The sequence below is a fragment of the Rhododendron vialii genome, chromosome 13a, assembly GCF_030253575.1.
Source record: "Rhododendron vialii isolate Sample 1 chromosome 13a, ASM3025357v1".
NCBI lineage: Eukaryota > Viridiplantae > Streptophyta > Magnoliopsida > Ericales > Ericaceae > Rhododendron > Rhododendron vialii.
Window position 1 is genome coordinate 4,239,375 of NC_080569.1, and position 25,851 is coordinate 4,265,225.

At 40.9% G+C, this 25,851-nt stretch overlaps 1 protein-coding gene across 2 annotated transcripts; it reads left to right on the forward strand.

Moving 5' to 3' along the window:
• The first annotated feature begins 1,039 nt into the window (after positions 1-1,039).
• Positions 1,040-11,205, forward strand: LOC131315010 (BAG family molecular chaperone regulator 4-like). Of its 2 annotated transcripts, none has more exons than XM_058344049.1 (8): positions 1,040-1,328; positions 2,243-2,463; positions 2,897-3,016; positions 3,284-3,403; positions 3,669-3,788; positions 4,054-4,173; positions 4,240-4,386; positions 10,794-11,205. In XM_058344049.1, the coding sequence occupies exons 1-8, from the start codon at positions 1,190-1,192 to the stop codon at positions 10,881-10,883; spliced, it is 1,077 nt and encodes a 358-aa protein (XP_058200032.1). In that variant the 5' UTR covers positions 1,040-1,189; the 3' UTR covers positions 10,884-11,205. The 2 variants fall into 2 exon arrangements, with proteins under 2 accessions (XP_058200032.1, XP_058200031.1); XM_058344048.1 differs by having other exon boundaries at positions 10,811-11,205.
• The last annotated feature ends 14,646 nt before the right edge of the window (positions 11,206-25,851 follow it).

Sequence of the window (25,851 nt, forward strand, 5' to 3'; positions counted from 1 at the left end):
AAGTGTCGAATGGACCAGGCCGGCACGACACGGGCACGGTACGTTACAGGCACAGTCTTGGCTTGGCGCGGCACAACATGTTATAGTCTTAGTGAACACGAGACACAACACGGGCACGGAAGTGGACGGACACGAAACAAAAGTTGGCCTGACACGATATGGTCTTAACCGGGCACGACATGGGCACGACATGATTCTAGTCGGGTACGGAAAAAAATAATTTCAACTTTTTGGAATAATTTTAAAAAAAAGGGATTTCCTCCATAGGCCCTACCTCCTTAGAGAACCATCAGCATATGTTTTTCTGCAACTGTATGTCTCAACCTAGGCCTGTCAATGGGCCGGATCCAATCCGGATCCGATAAGACTCAAATCCGATAGTGAGAATCCGGATCCGGATCCGAAATATCAGGATCCGATCCGAAAATCCGGATCCGACCCGGAAACTTTTTTTTGCTTCAAAAATTTTAGCAAAAAAAAATTATTTTTTTCAAAAAAATACAAATTTTTTTCAAAAAAAATTTATTTTCCGAAATTTTTAAAAAAAAAATTAAAATAAAAAATAAAAATAAAAATACAACTTCTTAAACATTTTTTTTTCAAAATAAAAATTTTACTATTTTTTTTAAAAAAATTAAAATTTTAAAAAAAAATAAAATTCGGATTCGGATTGATAACGGATTTAATCCGATCCGATCCGAATCCGATCCGGATCCGTATTGAATTACCGGATTCGGATTATCGGATTGATGTTATCGGATCCGATCCGTTGACAGGCCTATCTCAACCATAACTTAGGTGCAAGAGAGCTAACACGTCCCACGCACTTATTCGAGCTTGGGTGAACTCCAAAAAAAATTCAAATTAAAAATAAATTATTAAATGTGTGGCCTATATTTAAGTAAATAAATTTTAAGGAGTTTAATTTCACGTGTTTAAAAATATTTTAGATAATTTAAATTAAAAATTAATTATTACCGGTTAAAATTTAAAATGAGATCTCAATATTTAGACATTTACTCCGAGTAATTGTCAAGTTGAACGAGGGAAATTGCACGCCTTTATTACGTGACACCTCCTCCGTGAATAACCCAGAAGTAAGCTATAGGAGAAATCACTATTCAGTACCGAACATACCCCAAGTTTTTCCCAAAACCCATTCGGCTTTGGCTCTTGCAGAAATTAGGGCATGGACGGACGTGGCCGCAACACCGATCTTCTTCACGGTGGTCGTCGTCGTCGTGGTGGGCCCACAATCGGCGTCAATGTCTTGGATGCCGATGCCGATGGACGGATTTGCCTCCGTGTTCCCGCTCATACCACTTTTGGTAACTTCTTTTATTCGGGAGAAAAAGGAAAATGGATGAGTATTCCTTTCTGGGTCATTTTCTGTGTTTCTTCACTTGGTCTGGGTTTTCAGTAGGTTTTAGGGAGAATAAGAAAGAAAATTCTATAAGCTTTTGTTACTCTGTTAGATATACGAATTCTCTCCTGTTTCCTCTCTTCCGTTTGACGTGTGTGCGTGTGTTAATTGGTGCTTAACCTTGTGGGTACCTCATGACTGTTGATTTGACGAGAAATTTTCGCTCTCACTGCACTTCCATTCGTAAATGTTTGCAACCATGTTTGCATGTTAGTTTTTCGTATGTCTCTTTTGGTTTGAGTTTTGAGGGAGGTTTTTCGGTAATGAATAAAGAGAGATAGATGTATAAATAAGAGTGATAATTGAAGAGAAAACTTATTGAGTACTGAGTGTAGAGAGAGGGGTTGGTTCAAGAGACCCGAAGCAAACACAATGATTTGTAATGTACTGAATGCAAATAGGTTGGTCATAGATTTCTTTTCAACGTTGATTAGATTAGGTTAACTTGGTGACCTAGTATATGTGGTGCGTGCATATATCTCTATACGTTGCTTGTGATGGAGGAATTTTTTCTTGTTTTTTGACATGCTTGTTTCATTATGATTTATAAGTATTGGTTAGAAACAAAAATTATAAGAAGTGTTAGGATGCTCTCCCTGTCATAGGTACATGCTGCTCTGTTTGTGGATATACTGGAGGTAGTTGATAATCAAATATAACAATATACATATTCCGAAGTACCAAAAAAATATATATATATATATACACACACACACACACACACTCAACTTGAAGCATGTCCTAATACAGAAAAGCTAAGATAGGCAGCTTGTTACATCGGACGTGCTTTGGGCTTACTTTTATTTGTGTTTTTGAAAGGGGAGCTGAAAATGCATATTTACGAAGAAACTCGGTTGGTGCCTGATAAACAAAGATTGCTGTTCGAAGAAATGGAGAGAGATGATCAGGAGTATTTGGACACGGTGGGTGTGAATGATAATGCAAACGTTTTTCTCGTGGAAAAAAAGAAAAAGAGAACGTTTGAAGAGGGTGAGGGCAGTAGATTATCTAGCGCTGCTGAAGTCAGACCAGAGAAAGAGGTAGATTGCTTTTACCTAGGCTTGTTTGTTTCGAAGTGGAACATTTTACAATGTAAATTTTCCATGTAAACTAATGTGGGAAAGGAATCCTTTTCCAATTGTTTCCTGTGTTTGGTTGGCACTCGAAAAACTTTTTCCATTGCAAGAAATTTCATGAAACAGAGAATCCGAGACAACAAGCAAAGACAATGTACCAAGATACGCATTAAAGTCATGAGAGTAACCTATATCTACATGACTCCTTGTAATTTGAAATGATATCACCTTTAGCCATACGAATATACACTATTTTACTTGGTAAAATATTTCAGATAACGGAAACTTTGCTATCATTTCCATAAAGATATTTGAGGTTCAAACAAAAGTAGCCCTAGTTTCTCCCTTATTTACACACATTCCTTGGGGAGTAATTTCTGGTTCTTTTGTTTAACAGCCGGGATCCGTGGAAGTCCCAGTCGAAGATCCGCTTGAGAAGGAGAACAGGCTTAAGGCGTTGACATCTTGTGCAGCCGTTGCTAAAGTCAGAGCAGAGGATGATAAGCTTTCAGAACAGGTGAGTCCCTTCATACACCATTACTCACCTATCACCTATTTCCAAGTTAAGGTGGTTCTCTTGTAGGTGACTCCTTGTAATTTGAAATGATATCACCTTTAGCCATACGAATATACACTATTTTACTTGGTAAAATATTTCAGATAATGGAAACTTTGTGGTATCATTTCCATAAAGATATTTAAGGTTCAAACAGATGTAGCCCTAGTTTCTCCCTTATTTACACACATTCCTTGGGGAGTAATTTCTGGTTCTTTTGTTTAACAGTCGGGATCCGTGGAAGTCCCAGTCGAAGATCCGCTTGAGAAGGAGAACAGGCTTAAGGCGTTGACATCTTGTGCAGCCGTTGCTAAAGTCAGAGCAGAGGATGATAAGCTTTCAGAACAGGTGAGTCCCTTCATACACCATTACTCAACTATCACCTATTTCCGAGTTAAGATGGTTCTCTTGTAGCTGACTCCTTGTAATTTGAAATGATATCACCTTTAGCCATACGAATATACACTATTTTACTTGGTAAAATATTTCAGATAACGGAAACTTTGCTATCATTTCCATAAAGATATTTGAGGTTCAAACAAAAGTAGCCGTAGTTTCTCCCTTATTTACACACATTCCTTGGGGAGTAATTTCTGGTTCTTTTGTTTAACAGTCGGGATCCGTGGAAGTCCCAGTCGAAGATCCGCTTGAGAAGGAGAACAGGCTTAAGGCGTTGACATCTTGTGCAGCCGTTGCTAAAGTCAGAGCAGAGGATGATAAGCTTTCAGAACAGGTGAGTCCCTTCATACACCATTACTCAACTATCACCTATTTCCGAGTTAAGATGGTTCTCTTGTAGCTGACTTCTTGTAATTTGAAATGATATCACCTTTAGCCATACGAATATACACTATTTTACTTGGCAAAATATTTCAGATAACGGAAACTTTGCTATCATTTCCATAAAGATATTTGAGGTTCAAACAAAAGTAGCCGTAGTTTCTCCCTTATTTACACACATTCCTTGGGGAGTAATTTCTGGTTCTTTTGTTTAACAGTCGGGATCCGTGGAAGTCCCAGTCGAAGATCCGCTTGAGAAGGAGAACAGGCTTAAGGCGTTGACATCTCGTGCAGCCGTTGCTAAAGTCAGAGCAGAGGATGATAAGCTTTCAGAACAGGTGAGTCCCTTCATACACCATTACTCAACTATCACCTATTTCCGAGTTAAGATGGTTCTCTTGTAGGTGGCTGCACTGAAAGGAGTTGTGAATGGTGGGACCCAGGCTGGAGAGAAGGAAATCTCGGAGCTAACTGAGTTGCTAATGAAGCAGCTGCTGAAATTGGATGGCATTGAGGCTGTAGGAGAAGGGATAGAGCAGCGAAAGCTTGAGGTTAGTGCTCAGTGCCACTAAGTGTGCTGCTATTATTTATTTTTTGTTTTTGTCCGCTGGATATAATTCTTGTCACATGCACAACCTTAGACTCGTAACCATGGTTTTGAGTTCACAGTTTACTCCTAGAAGAATTAGGGTAAATTATAGTAAACCCCCCTCAACTATCACCTATTTCCTAGTTACCCCCTTGAAGTTTAAACTCAAGACACTTAGCCCCCTTTGTCTACTATGTTATGACAATAAACCACTTCTCTCACCTAATGGCATTGGATGGAATATACCAACTGAGCAACACATGACCTGTAAATGAGGTTTCTTTGACAAAATTACCCCTCTTTTATGTATAAATGGGTTATCTAAACAAGTATAATATTCATTTTTTTCTTGCTAAACCACAGTTATCATCACCTCCATAACCAATATTTTGCACCATGACAAAGCAGCATTACCTCCACTAAAAATTAGAGAAGAAGTGAAGAACCCCAATTGACTCAATTGTAGGAATAATGTCCTCCATTTGTTCTACTCCCGGAAACCCCATAGGCACTTGAAGGAGTTGTGCTTGTTCGATAAATATTCCCTCCATTCTTGACAAATGCGGAGTCCCACAAATGCATATCCCCTCCCAGAAAACCAGTGAAACCAATATGGGTTTCTCACTCTAGAAATTTGAGCCCCTCTCTAACACTAATACTCCAGTGCTCCCCCCAAATTGATGACGATCCTAAGGTGTTCGATTTTCTGCAAGAAACGATCGGGATCTAGCGACAATTGACCACCCTTCCACCTCCATTTCCACCGTCCACTCCACGAAGCAAACCTCTATCGCCCAAATCAAAACATGAAAACTCCGGATGATATTGGTTCGATTTGTTCGGTTTTTGCCAATATTTCAATTGAGCCGATCCAAACGGTTTTCGAAGATCCAAAACAGACATTGATCACTTGATGAGTGAAACCGTTCGGTTCGGTGTTTGCAAAAGCGGTTTGGTTCGGTCGATGCGGTCGGTTTTGCAGTTTGAGATTTCACAGCCAGCACCCAACAGGCAGACCACATATCGAACATCGAACTTGGATGCTGCACGAGCACTGAACTAGCGGCACGTCCACACCCATTTGGTCTTCTTCTTATAACAATCAATGGCAAGTAATGATAAATCTTGTTTATATGAATGAGATGAGGGATTGAATAGGTGAGATACTCGGATTTGTGATATAGTGTTGGGGAGTCTAAGCTGCCTGAGGTTTTTTCGTGTGCGTATAGGCCCAATCCGTTGGGGAGTATCCACGGAGTCCAGACCACATCACATGGACCCAATATACATTGAATTACAATGACCCATATCCACTTAAAAGGCTAAGCCTAGGCCTTATAAGTGGGACTCAATCATTCGTACATGTTCTGATGTTCCTAACAATCTCCCCCTTATGTGGGAACCATGCATTGGGCCCTAGCTCCCCTCGATCTGATCCACTCGACTCCCCCTCAATTATTGATCTATTTCCTTCTCCAATACTATGTCCAAACTCGGGCTTATTCATAGCACCCACTCCATCGAGAACCACCATACTCCACAAGAGCCACTTTGCTGCCGACCACCTGCCGCAACGCACTAGGAATATCCCTGCTCCATCGAGAGCCACCTTGTTGCCTGCCACCTTACGCATGCACCATGAATTTCCTGGCTCCATCGAGAGTTACAATGGATTTTTTGACTCCTCCAAGAGTCTCTGTGCAAGCCCACAACCACCTATGCTTCCAGGAGAGTCAACCATTGGCTCTGATACCACTTTGTTGTGCGATAAGCAGAAGACACAACGTATCTATCAAGCAAAATCAATCTCAAACAAGAACAATAAGATAAAGAATGAAAGGAAAGCAAGAAACCAAGCACACAAGAACATGAGATTTACGTGGTTCGATACACAGGCTGTGTATCTACTCCACGGGGGGAATGGACGAATCAATTCACTATACTCAATAAGGATTGCAAGCTTCGATCTCCTCACAAGTGTATCTCTCTGTCTCTCTAGGTTTCTCTCACCAAAACAAGTGGTTAACCCTAGAGAGTGTTGAACACACATATTTATAGAGCAACCCATGGGCCTAACCAGTGTTCTAAAAGTCGCTAGGCGGTAGTCGGGCGGCTAGGTACCGCCTAATGCCTAGGCCGATTAATCAGCGCCTAGACATTAGATGGATTTTCTTCTTTTTTTTAATTTTTTTTTATTTTTAAATATTCTCCTACCCTCTCCCTAAGTTTTGAGAGCAAATATAACAACATAAGTAAAACAAAAGATTAAATATGGCACTCCAATCGAAAATTACACCGCCTAATCGTCCGCCTAGCCGCCCAACCCTGTCTAATCCACCTAGCGCCTAGTCCTTAATTTTAAAAAATTTCCCCGCCGAGTCGCCTAATCGTCTGCCTAGCTCCACCTAGCCGTCTAGCCCCACCTAATCTGCCTAGCGCCTAGCCCGCCTAGCCGATTAATCGCACCTAGCGACCGATTAATCGGCCCGGCACCTAGACAATCGCCTAGGACCTTAGGCGTGGCGGTAGGGTACCGCCTAGTGCCTAGGCGCCGATTAATCGGCTGCCTAGGCCGTCTTTTAGAACACTAGGCCCAATTGACCAAATGGGCCCTTAATTAAATTGAAGCCACACACGACATATAGCTCGGAGATCGCCACCATTGATGTGGCACATAGAGAGAGAGAGAGAGAGAGAGAGAGAGAGAGAGAGAGAGAGAGAGAGAGAGAGAGAGAGAGAGAGTTGAATCTTCAATGTTTCATGCCTTGTTTGGATGGAGATTTGAAAATTCTTGGGTTTGGTTTTGGGGTAATGAGTGGAGAGAGAAATTAGAGTAATAATTGGATATAGAGGTAATGAACGGAGAGAGATAGAGAGAGAAATAAGAGTAATGATTGGAGATAGGGGTAATGAGACTTGCTGCCAAACAAGGCTTTAGCTTTTTCTGATATAGGGTTTCTAACTTTACTCCTTGTTTGGGCACGTGGAGAGCAAATGAGACTTGCTACCAAACAAATGAACGGTTGGGATTAAAATCATATGGAAGAGTTAAAGTGTCAGTTCAGTTCAGTGCATTTCACTTAAAAACCGAAACTGAACCGAAACTAAGTCATTCCAGTTTTAAAAAGAAAAAAAAAACAAACTATATATTTTCTGAAATTCAAAACCGAACCGAATAACTCTTCAAAACCAACCGAATTTGTTAAAAATGCATCGGTTCAGTCGGTCGGTTTAGTTTTTCTGTTAAAACTTTCATCCCTAATCATAACACAAAACCCACGCAATTATAGCCCCGAGAGAGGGAGACTCCATCACCATCTAGCCTACCGCCAGTTGAGTCCTCATCGACTCTAATCTTCTATTCCTTACCGTCACAAATAATTCGGGTTTGTGTTAATTAACAGTTTCGGTGGTTGATTGGGTACAAGGAGAGGAGAGAAGAATGGTGGTTGGGTTTGATTTTGGGGTAGGTGGTGTGTTGTAGGCTTATTAAGCAGTGAGGGCTGTGGGATCATTGTGAGTGGAGAGCTCTGAAGTCTGAATGGTGTTTGTGGTTGTGACTTGAGAATGGGTTTGAGGAAGAAATGAAGCCGCCGAGGGTGAGAGGGCAAACAAGTAAATTAAGCTATTCCCTTCACAGTGTTTGCTCAATTTCCAATTTTCATACCTAAAGGGGGTTAAGTGTCTGAGTTTAAACAATAAGTGGGGAACTCGGAAAGAGATCATAGTTTAATGTAATTTACCCCTAGAATTATTAGCGGTAGAATCTGACCGAGCAAAGTTGTTAAATCTGTTCTGTACCGGCCGGAATGGGCTGGTACGTTCCGTACCGGAGCAAAAACAGGATACTCTGCACTACGTTCCGTTCTTCCGGTCCAAAAACTGCCCTATCTTGGTTGTTCTGGACTGTTCTGGCTGTTTTGGGTCATTCCGGACATTTTCCGGATCTTGTCTGGTACCAAAAACTTTGTTTTTGGGATTTCCGAACACAAAAGATGCAGATTTTCCCGATCTAGCGTGAAAAATAGTGATAAGAGTGACAAAAGGGCAGAAGGTGGGGGATCTTGATCGGCAAAAATGGTGGTTTTCAGATGAAAGAAATGGAGGGAGGAAACTCAGGAAAGAGGAGAGGAGGAGATGGGAAGAGGTAGGAAAAAGGGCTCAGACTGCTTTTTGCTTATCTTCCTCTTTATTGCTTTTTTCTTTTTCTTTATGTTACCAAGATACTAGTAAAGGTTTGAGCTACGGGGTTTTTCGAGGAAAGAAATAGCAAGGAGCTTTTATCTCATGCATGCACACATAAAATGTTTCTCTGACCACAAGAATAAATAATTGCTCCTTATAAAGAAGTGAAGTATATTAAATTTTTTCAATTAAAAATAAATACTTGCTTATAGTGATAAATTCGAAAGGGTATACATATATCAAATATATATATAAAATATTAATTGTGGTAAACCTGGAATGGTACCGAGATACAGACCGGTACCGGTACATACCATTCCAGTAGTGAAAACGGTACACTAGCCGGTACGGATTGACAACTTTGTGACCGAGGTTCAGCTTGATACACTGCGTTCCATTCTTCCGGTCCAAAAACCGCCCTATTGTGGTCGTTCCGGCTATTTCGGGTCATTCCGGACATTTTCTAGATCTCGTCTGGTACCAAAAACTGAGTTGTTTTTGGGATTTCCGAACACAAAAGATTTTCCCATTCTAGGATGAAAAATAGTGATAAGAGAGACAAAAGGGCAGAAGGTGGGGGATCTTGATCGGCAAAAATGGTGGTTTTTAGATGAAAGAAACGAAGGGAGGAAACTCAGGAAAGAGGAGAGGAGGAGATGGAGAGAGGTAGGACAAAAGGCTCAGACTGCTTTTTGCTTATCTTCCTCTTTATTGCTTTTTTTATTTTTCTTTATGTCACCAAGATACTAGTAAAGGTTTGAGCTGCTGGGTTTTTCCAGGAAAGAAATAGCAAGGAGCTTTTTTCTCATGCACACACACATAAAATGTTTCTCTAACCACAAGAATAAATAATTGCTCCTTATAAAGAAGTGAAGTATATTAAATTTTTTCAATTAAAAATAAGTAATTGTTTACAGTGATAAATTCGAAAGGGTATACATATATCAAATATATATATATATATATAATATTAATTGCTGTAAATCCGGAAAGGTACCGAGATACAGACCGGTATCGGTACATACCATTCTAGTAGTGAAAACGGTACGTTAGCCGGTACGGATTGACAACTTTGTGACCAAGGTTCAGCTTGATACATGGTTCTCTATGATGTTTTAATTTCAATGCTGGTTTGTTACATTGCTTTACATGCTTATACGTAAAAATCTCCAGTTATATGAAGCGAGAGTGGGGGCAGGGCGGGGAGTGATGGCACATAGTAGAGTTTAAGGTGGGGTGCCTTGGGGAGCATTGATATGAGAGGGTACTTACATTTAATGAAGTATTTGTTAATGGTAAATATCGGAGATTGGTTAAATTTCAAATTTTGTTTCTTTATTTTATGAACATAGACATACAGAGTGGTAGAGTGGATTTAACTTATTTTTATTTTTGCTTAATTTGGTAGTTCACTTTCTATCCTGATTCTCTATCAAGTTTGAAGGTTGCTATTAGTTGATTGTTGTCAAGGTATTAAATTCTGTTCCATTGTTAGCTTTCTTTTTTCTTCTATGCCATTCACATTTTTTCCTCCGGCTGCTAGCTTTGCTTTGTCTCTACTCATCTGCTTAGGGGTATTCTTCTTTTGTGTGGGGGCTGGACCCATTTGCTGTGTACATTTGATTGCTCCATCCCAGTTTGAAGGGGCATTTTTATCTAGATGGGAATGTCGATATTGAATGGGATTTCTTCCCTAAACCGTGGATTTGCACTCCAAGTGGAATTGTCATCCCTAGGCGATTTGTTACACAGCTATGATAAAAAGTTCTGTTGATTTTCTATTTTCTACAGTAGCGTTTCTTATGGACCCCATTCGGTTCCCATAGGTCTTCTCAAGTTTCTTGGAAAATTGCCATGAAACGCAAGATAGCTGTGGGAAATCATTGCAATCCGCCGTCTAAAGTTTCCCTTTAGTAGGTTATTGGATGCATCGAATGTGGATTTTGTGGCATAATTAGTGTGGAAGACATTGAAGAGCTTCATGCTTGGCATTGGAAAAAAAACCCTCGGATTGTTCGACTGTGCTAGAACATCGTCCTCAATTTGATGGAAGTTCATTTTCCTAAGTAATGATGACATAGAATTAGATTAGGGTCTCAAGCTGCTAATGGTTGAAATTCACGTAGTTAATGTAATCTCAGATTCCTATTTTGTTTGTGATTCAATAGAAAGCTTGTTTAACAGGTGGTCCGTATACACAGCATTTTGAAGACACTGGACTCTCTAAAGGGAATGAACTCGAATCCATTGGGCAACGACAGCAGGAATGTATGAGTGGCCCTCCACCCTTTGCATCATCTACGGCAGTGAGTCAAGATTGGGAACACTTCATTTAGCTACTGTATGAAGCAACAGTGTTTACTTCTACATTATGATTGAAGCAACAGTGTTTACTTTTGTCCACCCTCTGTCCATTTTTAGTTCACATTGTTCTTTTTTACTACAAATGTCATTAGTGCAAGGGCAAAGATGATTGAAGCAACAGTGTTTACTTCCACATTATGATTCCCTATTGAGTACTCGAATTTCAAAAGTGACCTTCCCTTTTGATATGGGTTAATCAGTTAATAGCAGCAGCAGAAACTTGGCTTTAGCATATTCAACTTTCGGATGGGTTGTTCTTGTTTGCCTTAGCTTATTTAGGTCTGTTGATTATTACCTTCTTCCTTTTTGTCTTCCATCCTTTCGTAATGGGCGTTTATTATGCTTGCTGTTGGTAGCTTTCAGTTTTTGCTTTGGTCTATAACTGTTATCTGAACTCTCTATTGATTTCTGTTTTTCTGTGTATATAACTATATATGTTCTCTTTGTTGACTTTTTTGATTAACAAAAAGAAGTGCGCCCCCGTTCTAGAAACATTCTTAAAAAATACGTAGCATTTTCAAACTCAAAAATAATGTAAATGAAAAATAATTTTTCGACTCTTTTTGCACCAATTAAAAACTCTCAATGAGATCTATTAAATAAAAGCTACTCCCTCCGTCCTCTTATTATAGTCCAGTATTTTATTTTTGGTTGTTCCTTAATAAGTGTCCATTTGGTAAAGTTAGTGGGTAAAAGTTGGTATATTGTCTATTTTATTCCTAAAAGTAGATTTCATTTTGAAAAGTTAGTGAGTAAAAAGTGTAATGATGATGGGTAAATAGAAAAAGTGGAGGAAAAGGTTGATGTGAAAGGTATAATGATTTTTTTAATAAGTTATAGTTACGAAGTAGGACATTTAAAAAGGGACGGAGGGAATATATTGATAGAAAAATTATTTGCGTAAACACATAATTTTTTAGTTTAAAATTTCTTTATTAAAAATAAGTACTTATTGGAAGTTTTGGAACAGGGCCTTATCTGTTTCTTCTGTGTTAACAAAGGCTTAATTTCAAAAATACTCCCTCAACTGTTACCTTTTTGCAACATGACCTCATCTAAAAAACCCAACATGACTCCCTCAACTATCAAAATCAAATTCATCACCCCTTCAGTGAAAATATTGCCAATTGTGTTTAACATTTGTCAAACGTTTTTAACGGATCAATGAATTCGAACCCTGAAATGCCCTTTACACAACTCACCCCCCCCTCCCCCCCGCTTTCTCTTTCTCTACATACCAGACCGGATTCTTTTCTTCAACCTCCAACCCAGATTTCTTCTCTTCTTCTCTCTCTCTCTCTCTCTCTCTCTCTCTCTCTCTCTCTCTCTCTCTCTCTCTCTCTATATATATATATATATATATATATATATATATATATATACAGTCAGTCTCAAATGAGAGAGTTCTTATTTTAGTTAAAATGCGGATCTCCTCATTTTTCCCATTTTTCAATAGAATTTCGATGATCCGAGGCGCTCAATGTGTTCAGAACGTGATTTTAAGAGTACTTGCGAGAAATCGGCAAAAAAAATGACCGAAAGGGCTTCATCCGAGCAGTTTTTGTTTGAACCGTTCGATAAAAAATAAACAAAAACTGCCCGGATGAAGCCTTTTTCCGGTCATTTTTTTTGCTGATTTCTCGCGGGTATCCCTAAAATCACGTTCTGAACACATTGAGCGGCTCGGATTATCGAAATTCAATCGGGAAAGGGAGGTCCGCATTTTATTAAAATGAAGTGGTCCTTACGAGAGACGGGCTGTATGTATGTATATATATATACACACATATACATACATAAATACATACAGTTTTGTTCACATCAGGACTCCCGAATGGGAGATTAGGTCCGGACCTCGCATGTAAGCCGTTGGATCTAATCCAACGGCTGGGATTAAAAAAGAAACTCGTGGATCTAATCTCGGGTAAAATAGCTCCCGGGTCAGCAGTATTTGGGTAAATCACACATGCGGGCCATCGCTTCCCATTTCCACAACGCGTTCCACAGAGAGAGAGAGAGAGAGAAGAACTACGACCGACGAACGATCGATCTACAACCAACGATTTTCAGAGATTAGGGCTGCCAATACCAAGGTCTCTCTCTCGAAATTGATTTCCAATTTGGGTAAATCAGATGATCGAAGCAAAAAAAAAACCCATAACTGTTCGAACAAAAAGAAATTCTGGAAATCAATTTCGAGAGAGAGAGACCTTGGTGTTGGTAGCCCTAATCTCTGAATATCGTTGGTTGTAGATCGATCGATCGTTCGTCGTTTGTAGTTCATCGTTATTCTCTCTCTCTCTCTCTCTCTCTCTCTCTCTCTCTCTCTCTCTCTCTTCGGAACGCGTTGTGGAAATGGGAAGCGATGACCCACGTGTTTGATTTACCCAAATACTGTTGACCCGGGAGCTATTTTACCTGAGGTTAGATCCGCGAGTTTCTTTTTTAATCCCAGCCGTTGGATTACATGCGAGGTCCGGACCTAATCTCCAATCCAGGGGGAGTCCTGATGTGAACACAACTTTGTGTGTGTGTGTGTCTATATATATATATATCCCCCAACCCTCAACCCTACGCCCAAGCTTCCATAACCTCCATAACCAAAAAATCAAACCCAATAATTCAAATTCGAAAAGACAAAGGGACCTAAGTTCAAGCATGTTTTCTATGTAACAAAAAAGTTAGATTAAAGAGGGAGTTAGATTAAATTCGAAACCCAAAAAGTTAGATGGTGCAGGCTGTGGTCAGTGGTTTTTTTTTTTTTTTGGTTGTAGGATTTCTTCCATTTCGATCGATCCAGAGAGAGAGAGAGAGAGAGAGAGAGATCGTTTTTCCCTAAGTCCCACCCACCGTGTTTTTTAACCCAAGGGTACCTTGGTCTTTTTCTTTTAGTCCATCCAATTTTTTAACGGAAATGAGGGAAAGGGGTGAAATTGCCGAGTTTTAATAGTTGAGGGGGTCATGTTGTCGGATTTGTTAGATGATGGGGTCATGTTGCCAAAAGGTGATAGTTGAGATGATGTTTTTGAAATTAAGCCAAAAAAACCAGAAATGCTACTGGTACCTGTACAGACAGATTGTACAGCTCACTTTTGGGTCCGTCTCGGGTCCAACAAAGATAATCGAAGCCGCTCATTTTGTTCATAATATTTTTTTTGGGGTCTCGGTAAAAAATCAGGTCCATTTGATATCATTAAGGGTGTTTACGAAACGTCCAATTTCACTTCAAAATTTAGGCTAGCAAGTTAGCAGATATGGACATTTCATAAACACCCTTCACGATATCGGATGGAGTTGATTTTTTGTAGGGACCTTTAAAAAAATATTTTGAACAAAAGAACGGTTCTAATTATCTTTGTTGGATCCGAGACGGATCCAAAAGTTTGCTATACACGTTGTCTGTAAAGCTCTTGCTGTACCAGTAGCACAGTTCAAAAAAAACAAGCCCATGAGCTGACAATCTTCCCGACACCCCAAAACGTGAATTACCACCTGACCCTTTTTGGGTGACTTTCTCAACCAACTACTTGATCCAAACCAGTATTCACCCAACCCATGTACACATTGTGTCACGCTAGTCAGAATGCCACAATATATTTATGTACCGAACTACAATGTTCATGAAAATGTTTATGTGACCTGAATATCATATTTATTCTCTCTCTCTTTCTACTGACATCACTTTTTATCTCCTATGTGTGATAATTAGATGCACCCAGATTGCTGCGTGGTATTTTACGTGGTACTTCTGACAAATCATGCAGTGATCAATCTTTACGGATAAAATGTCATGATTCATTTTTGTTGGATTGTTGAAAGACAAGCTCAGCTGCCTCATATAGCGTGTTTCGGTAAACTCATTAGCAATAACATCATGTAAGTTATGCCATATGGTACACAGTAGAGGTGGCAATTTGCAACTCGACCTATAAATACATTCACTTATAACCCAACTCAATTCGCCCATATTATACAATAGATTGATATGGGTTGAACTCATATTTAAATGAGTTTAAATTATTAAAAATAGATCCAATATGAGCTGAAATTAAAAGCCTCACCGGCCCAACTTCCGATGTTGGTCGGCGTTGGAATCTATTCGAGAAGCCGTCTTGCGGTTTAGACCCTTTCCAACCTCCTCTGTATACGAACAACCATGTATTTACCCAGCTCTTGAACAGAAATATATGCGTGGGTGGTTCGAACTTCGAATGCGTAGCGCTGCATTATTGGTGATACCGTGATGGAGCTTTCAGAATTTTTAGGAAAATAATTTTGGCACTTTACTTTTTTATATATGTATTCGTAGCACTCCAAACAAGGCCGGCCCAACCCTAAGGCCCAAGAGGCTTGGGCTTTGGGCTTCCAAAAAAAATCTAATTTTTAGGAGCACTCTAATATTTTTACTGTTTGGGTTTGAGTAATACTCTTTTTAAGCCCAATAGAATGAAAAAAAATGCCCAATTAGAGGTAATGAGTTTGTCCAACCCACTATCTCATAAGCCCAAGTATCCAACCTACTAAATCCCCAAAATCACTTCCCTGAAATCAGCGAATAACACCTCCCAAAAATCATTTCCCCCCAAAATTTGACGATATCGTATTTTGTGTTTATATGTAATGATTAGTAGAATTTTATATTGGTTTGGTTTTTTCGTATTGTGATTGTTGCTGTAAAAATTGTTACGTATTAATTCTTTAAGGATACACTTTTTTTATTAGGCCTTGGGCACTAAAAACCCTTTGACCGGTTCTGACTCCAAAACTTGTCTTTTAGCACAACTTTCAAAACAGATTGGAAGACAGGTTTTTTAGTGCATATATAAAAAATTACACATAGCACAACTTTTAAAGTATACTAAAAGACAAGCTTTGGAGAGCATATATTAAATAGTAAAGTGTCAAAATCATTTGCGGAATTTTTATTGTCCTAGGTTCGGTTATCATTCATCTTCACCGTCAATTAGGCTTCGAATTTTTATTAAACATATGCACCGGGGATTTTAGGTAGCTTTACAGGGTGGCCCGTAAAAATGAAGAAGAAAAAACTTGGGGAGGAAATAGAGGGATCGGAAACGAGAAATAAAACCATGGCTACACCATTTTGGTGTACGCCAAATAGGCAAATATACATCACATTATGTTGGATTCCACTTCGGGATCTCATTCAAATTTCGAAACAGCTCAATCTGCAAATGTTTGAAGGTTCATAATGTTGAAATCTGACAGGACTAGAGAGTGAGAGTGCAAAATAGTCTTTCGCGAAACACACGTGGGAGGCTATTAGACACAAAGGTCCAAAGGGACAGATGTGATGAAGCCTAGATCCAATCTGATGCAACAAATTCAGCTTTCAATTCCAGACTCTTTTAAGCCTCAAAGGGATGGATGTGATGAAGTAGTGTGGATCGGACTATCTCTCTGACTGGTGCTTATACTACAAAACACACGTCGGAGACTATTAGACACAAAGGTCCAAAGGTTCCATGGCCCTCTCTTGTTTGGTCTTCTAATAATGTTTCTAAATGGTCTTTTCTTTTATGGTTAGCATGTTTGAAGCGGCTGGCAACTAAAGAAAGACTTCGCAAATGGGGCATGAAGATTGAACCTGGTTGTGTTTTGTACTCCCAATGCGATGAGACTTTGCAACATTTGTTTTTTGAGTGTGGTTTTTCCAGCTCTATTTGGGAAGTGATCTTACATAGATTCCAGATTTACCGGAGAGCTACGGCTTGGAACATGGAAGTGAATTGGGCAACTAGTTTCTGTCAAGGCAAAAGTTTTCGTTCCATGCTGTTCAAATTAGCTTTTGCTGCCGGAGTGTATTTCATCTGGGCTAAAAGGAATTCCATAGTATTTGGGGAAAGGCCTAGAAGTGCCAATGAAGTGCTAGCTCATCTTGATGAAAATATAAGGCCAAGGGTCTGTGCTTGGAAGGACTTTCCAAACTCACTTGAGAATCAAAGGCTTTGTAGCCAGTGGAATATCTCAAGTAGAGTCCTTGGAAATGCTACCCCGTAATTTTGTTCTCTCTTTGTTTCTTCAAATGTAGATTGTAGTGAGGTTATACTTCCGTGTATAGGTACTTGTATTGGGATTTATTCCCTTTGTTTTCTGGTTTGATTGGTTATAAAATGGCACACTTACCAAAAAAGTCTTTTGCGCGAGTTGATTCTGAGTAATATTTGAAAGACAAATGCTACGAGGTGCCCTTGGGGCACAAGTTTACGTACAGTTCCGTAAGTACTTTAATTACATTTTTTTATACTCATTCCAAGATCTATTAATAATAATCTTGAGAATGTAAATCACTCCATCAAAAGAGGTCAACAATTTTTTGATTGACAAAAATGACCATGACTCTTCATTTTCATCTATCTTTTATTCGAGAAACGAAAAGGAGTGAAAATGAAAAGCAGTGCCGCCATTTCTTTTTCCATTAGAGACAAATGCTCAATATAGCAGCCAATAAAATGAAAAAACAAAAAACTCAACAGAGCTTACCAACTAATTGTTCTCATCAGTTGTTCACAAAAGAAGAATAAAATCACTTTGAGCAACATAGGATTGAATCCTATATTTTGTGTGAAGTATTAGAAATTAGAGTTTTCGTCAATTTTTATTTTTGATATCTCACCTGTTTTTTACGGTTGTTATACAACTGTAATTTTTTCTTCTCTCTTTTAGATGTTGAAAAATGAGACTCCTAGATTTTTATTTAATGGTATGTGGTAGTATTATCCAATTGATAATTTTCCATATTATAAAGATATTGTTCCATTTGTTAGGGGTTTTTTTTTCTTTCGATACATTGTTGACACTATTTGTAATGCCCCTGAATTTTGGTCAGTAAAAATTTCGTTAAATATTTGAATTTTATTTAAATTACTTATTTTCTCTTGAGTGGCTATATGATTTCTCGTTTATTTCGTTGTAGTTAGATTTTGGTCGTTGATTAAACTCTTGACTAGAAACCCTACGTGACCGATTTGGTTAGTTTCCAACTGACTACTTGGAGGAACCAAGCAACCGACTCACCTAGTTACTAGATGAACTTTTTGGACCTTTTGAAACTTTTGAACCTTTTGCTTTTACCCATTGGTCCATAATGGTTAGGGTAATTTTTGTCCATTGGATAATAAACTTTTTTTTAAAAAAGTACATGTAGTTTTTTTTTTTTTCAAAAAATTTATTTTAATAAAGGTACTTGTACTCTTTTGTCCATTGGTTATTAACCGCAAGGAAAATCATTACCCATTGGGTAATAACCGTTAGGGAAGTTAGTGACCCTTGGGTAATAACTCTTTTGACCAAATAAAATACCGATGTGACTAGGGAACCTTCCAAATAAAGTTGATTTGACTAGTCAACCTTTTCAACCCTAGAAATTACTTATTTATTTCCTTTTATTATTTTGGTTTTATTCTTTGTCCTTTGGACAATAAATGTTAGGGGAACTATTATCCATTGGATAATAGAAACCCAATTCTTTATATTAAAAAGTTTTAATGAAGGATTTGATCAAAGTACTATTATAAAATTACTTTAAAGTACTTTTTGATTATTTTATTATAAAAGTTTCCTAGTAGCTATTGACCATTGGACAATAAATGTTAGGGAATTTACTATCCATTGGATAATGGCCTTATTCTTTCAACTAGTATATGGGTCCATTAAACTAGTCATTTTTCCTAAAAACCCATGTGATGAAGTACCCATATTTTATTTGGTAAGTACTTAGTAGCCTTAAAACCTAAGTCTTCCTAAGTACCCTTTTATTATTTTATATTAGGGTTTTGTACCCAATTGGATTAATTTATTGGGGAGTTGATCTTCCTAGAGTATATAAGTACACTAGTTTATTTATTTAAATGGGACATGTGCCTAATTATAATTCTTTATTGGGTATTTGATTTTGTAAATCTTGTACTTGGTACTTTTATTTATTCTTCCTTGTTTATATATATATATATGTGTGCGTGTGTGTGTGTGTGTGTACTAAGGAGAGAGAGAGAGAGAGAGAGAGAGAGAGAGAGAGAGAGAGAGAGAGAGAGAGAGAGAGAGAGAGAAGTAGACTTGTACCTTCCTTGATCTTCTATATCTTCCTACATCTTTCAATCCTTGGGAGAATCTTTTCCCTAACCAAACTTAACTCCTCCATTGTACTTCTAGGATTGTTTAGTACCTAAATCTTGTACCATTGTCTCCTTCTTTCCAAACAAATCTTCCATAAATCAATCCTTGGTACAAACTAGCCATGCAAGCCTAGGGTTTTAGACTTTAACCTTCCATGAGTGCTTGACAAGTGTCAAAATTTGAGGTAGAGAGAGGGGGGGGGGGGGGGGGGGGGGGGGCGGGGGGCCATTAAGAGGGAGAGGGAGCCAAGGATTTTCTATAAATAGGACTCCATTCCAAGCATTTCAACACACACCTTCTCATTGCTCTTCCTTCTCTCTAGAAATTCTTGTTCTTTCTTTTGTTCTTCCTTTGCTCTTGAGTTCTTCAAGAAACTCATCCTAAGCCACCACTAGACCGCCACCCGACCACCCTTCGATCCATAAAGTAGAGTAGTATTAGTCAAGTAGAAGTTTCGAGAGAAACATTTCTCTTTCGAAGCTACCGGAGACCACCGTAGGAAGTTACTCCGTCCGACCACCGACGTACTTTCCGTAGCCGACTACCGCCTAGAAGGACTGTAAGGAAACCCTTACTTACTATGTATTTACTTACTTACTTAAGTACAACGTTATTGTTTTGAATTGTTAAGAAAGAACGGTAGAATATTCTTATCGTCCACCCCAAGTATAAAGTAAGGAAAACCTTACTTACTCCTTATTTACTTACTTCCTATTTACTTACGTACTCAAGTATAACGTTGTTGTTTTGAATTGCTAAGATAGAACTTATCGTTTGTTTCAAAGTATTTGTATTTTTGATATTGATTATGAGTATGCATATATGAATTGCTTGCATTACTTGTGGTGTGGTAAAGCATAAGTGATTTCACTCCAAAGACATCCGTACATGTGGCATTGTGCTTTGAATAAGCATAAGTGATACACTCCAAAGGCGTCCGTACATGTGGCGTTATGCTATAAGTAGTTATGAATGTGATAAGTAATATAGAATTGGACGAACTTGTTAGAATGATTCATGTCCTACCGCGGAGTCTTTGCATGATTACGAGACACGAGAATCGAGAAAGTAGAAACATGGCACCTAGGGTGTGAGTCATGAAAGGAATGTTTTTCGAGGAAGAAAATATTTTGAAACTACATAATGACCGGTTTTGGGTGGCATTATGTGAGTCGTGTGCGTGTGTAAAAGAAATATTTGAAAAGGATGAAATGTTTTGGAAACCGCAACATGGCCGGACATGGTAGCCCATTGTGTGGTGTGTGTTTTGTGTGTGTGCCAATGGGAACCCGGTGCGGCGGAACCATTTTGAGGATACTCGGGAACCCGGCGTGGCGGAACCGAGGTTGAGTGTGTGCTTGGTTATCCGCGGTACGGAGCCAATGCAATTGTGTGCCAATGGGAACCCGGCGCGGCGGAACCATTATGAGGATACTCGGAAACCCGGCGCGGCGGAACCAAGGTTGGGTGTGTGCTTGGTTATCCGCGGTACGGAACCAATGCAATTGTGTGCCAATGGGAACCCGGCGCGGCGGAACCATTGTGAGGATACTCGGAAACCCGGCGCGGCGGAACCGAGGTTGGGTGTGTAGCTTGGTTATCCGCGGTACGGAGCCAATGCAAATGATTTTGAAAATGTGTGCTTGGTTATCCGCGGTACGGAGCCAATGCAAACGATTTTGAAAAGGTTGATTTGTAAGTGAAATTGTTGACACGATCTACGATGAGTCGCGTAGGAGAAACACAAAAATCTTGGACACCAACGATAGTTGATTAATGAATGTGGATGTGTCATTGTTAACTGTGTATATACGTATCATATGGAAATCGATGTTTTATGATAGCCTTGTTTGTAAGTTAAGGTTAGTGGGTAAGGATTTCCCTATTGAGCGTTGTAGCTCACGGTGTTGCCTTTTGGTGACCCTGACATATTATATTGGTGGTGACGCCGGTATAATGTGTCAGACCTTGTAGTTATTCAAGATGAACAGTTCACCGTGGAAGCCTTGGAGCTGAGGAGCTGGCTAGGATGGAGGAGCAAGAGGAGCTGTAGTTAGGAACCTTAGAACCCCCTTCATTTGTGTAAATATTGAACTCCTGTTGAGAGTTTGTTGTAATAAGAGCCAGACTCTATTTTGAGGTTTTCAATGAAATTGTTTATTTAACGTACCCAAAATTCGGGGCGTTACACTATTGAACGTATTGTCCATTTGGAAGGTGTTTCTCCACAAAAAGTGCAAAAACCAAATGGCTTGGAATCACGGGCGTGCCAGGACTGGATTGCAGTCCAAACTGTATTTCAAGGCCTTCGTGCCTCAAAAATCTGACTTCTTTCAAACGATGGTGCTAGGCCCAAAGGGTAAGGCCTCGTGATGGTTCGTTGTTCGTCTTTGCTGGATAAGGACTTAAATATTTCCTAACCGTTGTTAGAAAATGGTTAAAAGAAAAGGAAAGGACTGAAAGGTGATGAAGGAACGAAAACAAACTTTATTAATCGGTTAACAAAGTTTGGGTACAAGGAAATAAAATGACATAAAATCTAGTCCGTGCTAGATTGAACGGCAAAATAAAGACAACTGAAAGATAAATTGGGTAAGCTGTGGGCTTGATTGGTCGTGGACCTTGGCCAAGGCCTTCAGAACTTTGATTTATAGGAGCTACAGGCCTTGAGCTGCTTCAAAATGCTCCAATGCATGGCTGCCACATGGCCTTCTATCAGAGGCTTGAGCTTGAGCAGCTTCAAAATGCTCCAATGAGGGGGCTGCCTCCTGAACAAAACGTGCCTTATACTCCAAGAATATGGCAATGGCCTGAGGAGTCCTCCTTCTCTGTGCAAATCTTCTGAAAAAGGGCATAAAGAATTTCAGGCCCTGCAGCACCCAGACCATGTTAAGCTGCTTGGACACTCAAGCTATTGCTTGCATGGCTATCTTCCGGGCCCACCATAGCTGCAGGCTAAAAATACCCCAGGCCCCTCATCATTTCATTGGGCCTTCAACTCCTTGTGGGTCCCAAAAACCCTTTGAGCCTAATTCTTTACGGAAGAAGGATCGAGAAAAAGATCAAGCAGGCCTGGGAGAGCTACTTGTGAGCAGCTTGCTTAGGTCTGCAAGAGTCACTCACTAAAATCTCCAAGGGCTGCATGCACGCCACCTGTTGCTGGTCTCTGCATTATCCTAAAGAATGGGGTCCCGCCACTACAGACCTTGAGCTGCTTGTGAGCAGCTTACCCAGTCTTGTCCAGCAAGAATATTCTAGGCCTTTGAGCTGCTTGTGAGCAGCCTTGAGGCCTTTGAGATGCTTGTGAGCAGCTTCGAGGCCTTTGAGCCGCTTCGAGGCCTTTGAGCCGCTTCGAGACCTTTGAGCTGCTTGTGAGCAGCTTGAGGCCTTTGAGCCGCTTGTGAGCAGCTTGAGGCCTTTGAGCCGCTTGTTGAGGGCTTTTAAAGATGTTTTCTCAACATAATGGGCCTATTTCCTGGTCAAGCCTGAACGCGTTTGGTAAGTCATGGGCCTTTTGCCCATTGTAAGCCTTCTGAGCCCAAGTCTGGCGAGCATGAACCAGGGTTTCTATCAATTTGGGCTTAATTCGTGGGCTTTGTTACTCTCGGGCACTTGGATTAGGCCTGGACGATATATTTAAGCAAGTGTATTAATTTAATCCTTAGGCCTTTGACTGGTTTGGGCCTATACGGAAGGCCCATCATTTCCTAAGAACCGGCCCTAATTCGTGGGCAACTGGTCGTAAGGTCTTTCAAGGCTAGGGACTCGACCCTCAAGGCTACCTTTTAACCCGTAAATCCATTTCCTGATTTTTGGCCAAAAATGGGTGTAAACATTGCCCCCCCACGCCTTGATTTTGTTCAAAAATTTGAGGCGTGTACAAGTTCCATTTTGGCCTTTCTGTAGCTGTATCGCGTCAGGACCTCCTGCAAGGCCTTCCTCCTTTACATCGCCTTTCATGATGGAAAGTTGGTGCTCCTTGGCCATGGCCTCCTTTGACAGAATAAAAACCATGTTGCAAGTCTCCGAAAAGCCTTGAGTGGGCCTACATTCCTTAGTCAAGGGATTCAGGACTTACTTGCCCGCCGAGGCCGACTCACTACCTAAGCTTGGGCCAGAAGTAGTGGCCATGCGATCAGACCTTTGAAGGATTCTTACCTGGCATGGAGGCTCAGTTGGAACCTCTTCCACGGTTCCACCATTCTTTCTTTGGGCTTGCATTCTCTTCTTGGACTGGAAACCTCATCTCCCTCCGAACATGAAAGGCTCCTTTGCACAGGCATCTTTTCCTTGCCCTTTCTACTGCTTATGAACTCCACCGCCTCGTGAAAGTCCATCTCCGCGTCACCTTGCTTCAAAGCTTCTAGGTCTTCTTAGGGATTTTCCTTTGGCACATTTCCAGGCCTGTTTCCTCTTGAGCTCTCCTGGCAACCTGCCTAAATCTTTGGTAACGTCGCTTCTGTGATCTGGATAAAGGTGGCCTCACAGCAGGGAACTTAGGATGCTCTACCCTGAACCACTCGTTTGGTGGAGTGTTTTTAGGCTTCACAGTCTTAGGCCTCCTTTCTGCCCAGGAAAAGGCCTCAAATTCACTGTTGCGTCTCATATCACTGGCCTGGCATGACTGGAGGTGAGAAAAAATGGATGGACGCCGGTGAGTTTCCTGCCATTGGTCAGGCCCATCCTCATGAGGCCTTACCACGATGCTCTTCAACTGTGGTCTAGTTGGCTCGACTGTCTGTCCACATTTGTTACAGACCAGGGAGCACCTTGGTTGGAAGACCTTCTTAACCTCTGACGCAGGCCTTCTCCACCGCGACGGCCACTGTTCAGTCTTATTCATGGGATGAGGCTTTTTGCCCTCCTCTTTAGAAGATGGGTCCTCACGGACAGGCCTCCGTGCTTGACGAGATGGTTCTCCTAGGCAGATATTAGGTTTTGGAGAACTTTTAGGCATGCCCCTCATATTGAAGGATACCATATTGGTACTCAGGCCTGATGGAAATGGATTTGCATCCACTCCCATGGCCTTCTTGTCTTTGGGTTCAAACTTAAACTCTCCACGTTCGATCTTGTCCTGAATATCATCCCGGAAGACAAGGCAATTGTTGGTGGTGTGACTCCACAAATTGTGATATTTGCAATATTCTCTGCCCTTCATTTCTTCCGGTGAAGGGAACTTATGGCCTGGGTGGAGTTTTACCAGCTTGTCCACCATGAGCTGATCGAATATCGCCTCAGCTCTCGTGACGTCTAACGTGTAAACCCTGTTTGACTTGCCCGTTGATGCCGCAAGGTCTGTTTTCTCCAACCTGCCAGTCTCTAAGAAGTAGGGCTTCTTATTGATCAGCTCTGCAACAGCTACCTTTGCTTCATACTTGGGCTCCATCGTGGCCACCGCGTAGTTTGGGTCCCTATAATAGGTTCCCTTTGAGGCGGCCATACGGTCTTGCTCTTGCCTTAAGATCTGCTCATACCTTGCTGCCTTGGCAGATAGCTCGAAGAGATCTCTGAACTTTGTCTCGTAAAAGTTCTTCTTCAACTCGAAGCCCAAACCATTCAAGGCCAAGCGCACATACTCTCTTTCGGGCAGGGAGACCTTGCACTTAAATCTAGCCTTCTTGAAACGGGCCAGATAGGTTTCTACTCCTTCATTTGGCAATTGGCAAAGGCCTGAAAGGTCTGCCATCGTGACCTTTGGCTCTACCCTGTAGAACTGTTGGTGGAAGGTCTTTTCCATTTGTCTCCAGGTCTGAATGGAATTGGGAGGCAGATTAATGTACCAAGTGAAGGCAGCGGCAGTCAAGGAGTTGGGAAACAGCCTCAACTTCCACTCGTCCTTAGTCCCCGCCTCTCCACATTGGACTAGGAAACGGGCCACGTGCTCCACAGTCGATTCTTTGGCATCCTCGCCAGAAAATGTGTGGAACTCAGGTATTCGGAAGCCTTTTGGGAATTGCAATTGATCGACCTCGTCTAAGTGGGGCTTAGTATACATAGGCCTTCCCATAGGCCTAAATTCTGGTCCCAACTCGTTCTGAAGCAACGCTATGATCTGGTCTCTGTCGGGAACTTGCTCCAGGGGAGGCGGCCTTTCCTGCTCGATGTGGGCTAGTTGCTGCTGGCCTTGCCATGCCCCCCGAGCATCGGCATTTGGTGCCACATGGGGATTATGGCCTCCCATTGGAGGAGGACCCCAGTCTTGGTTTTCGATGTAAGGTCGAGGAGTGGAGTTTCCCCCCAGCATGAAACGTCTCTCCAAATTTTCAACAGGCCTTTGCTGGTTTTGGCTTGTTGGGTCTTGAGTTGGATGGTGCATTCCATAGTGAGCCGGGCCACCACAAGAACTAGAGGCCTGGAATCCAAATGGTGTTGGTGACGGGTAGCCCACAGGGGGCTGGCGTCCAGAGAGACCATTAAACAACCCAAGATGAGGCATCACCGGTGTTCGTAAGGAAAGGTCGGGAAGGCCTTTCTGCTTCCTTTCCTCCTTCATCATCTCCACCAAGTCACTCATGGTCGCGGACATTACGTTCACGTTGGTCATGAGTGACCCCATGGAGGCTGCAAGTTGCATGTTTGAATCTCGAATTTCCGTCATTACTGAACCAACATATTGGGAAATTTTTTGTGACATCTCACGGTTGGCCTCCAGCATATAATTTCGTACACTGCCCATAGACTCGTTCAAGTCTTGAACGCTGAGGAGAGGCTGTTCAAGGCCTCTGCCTAGATCTTCATG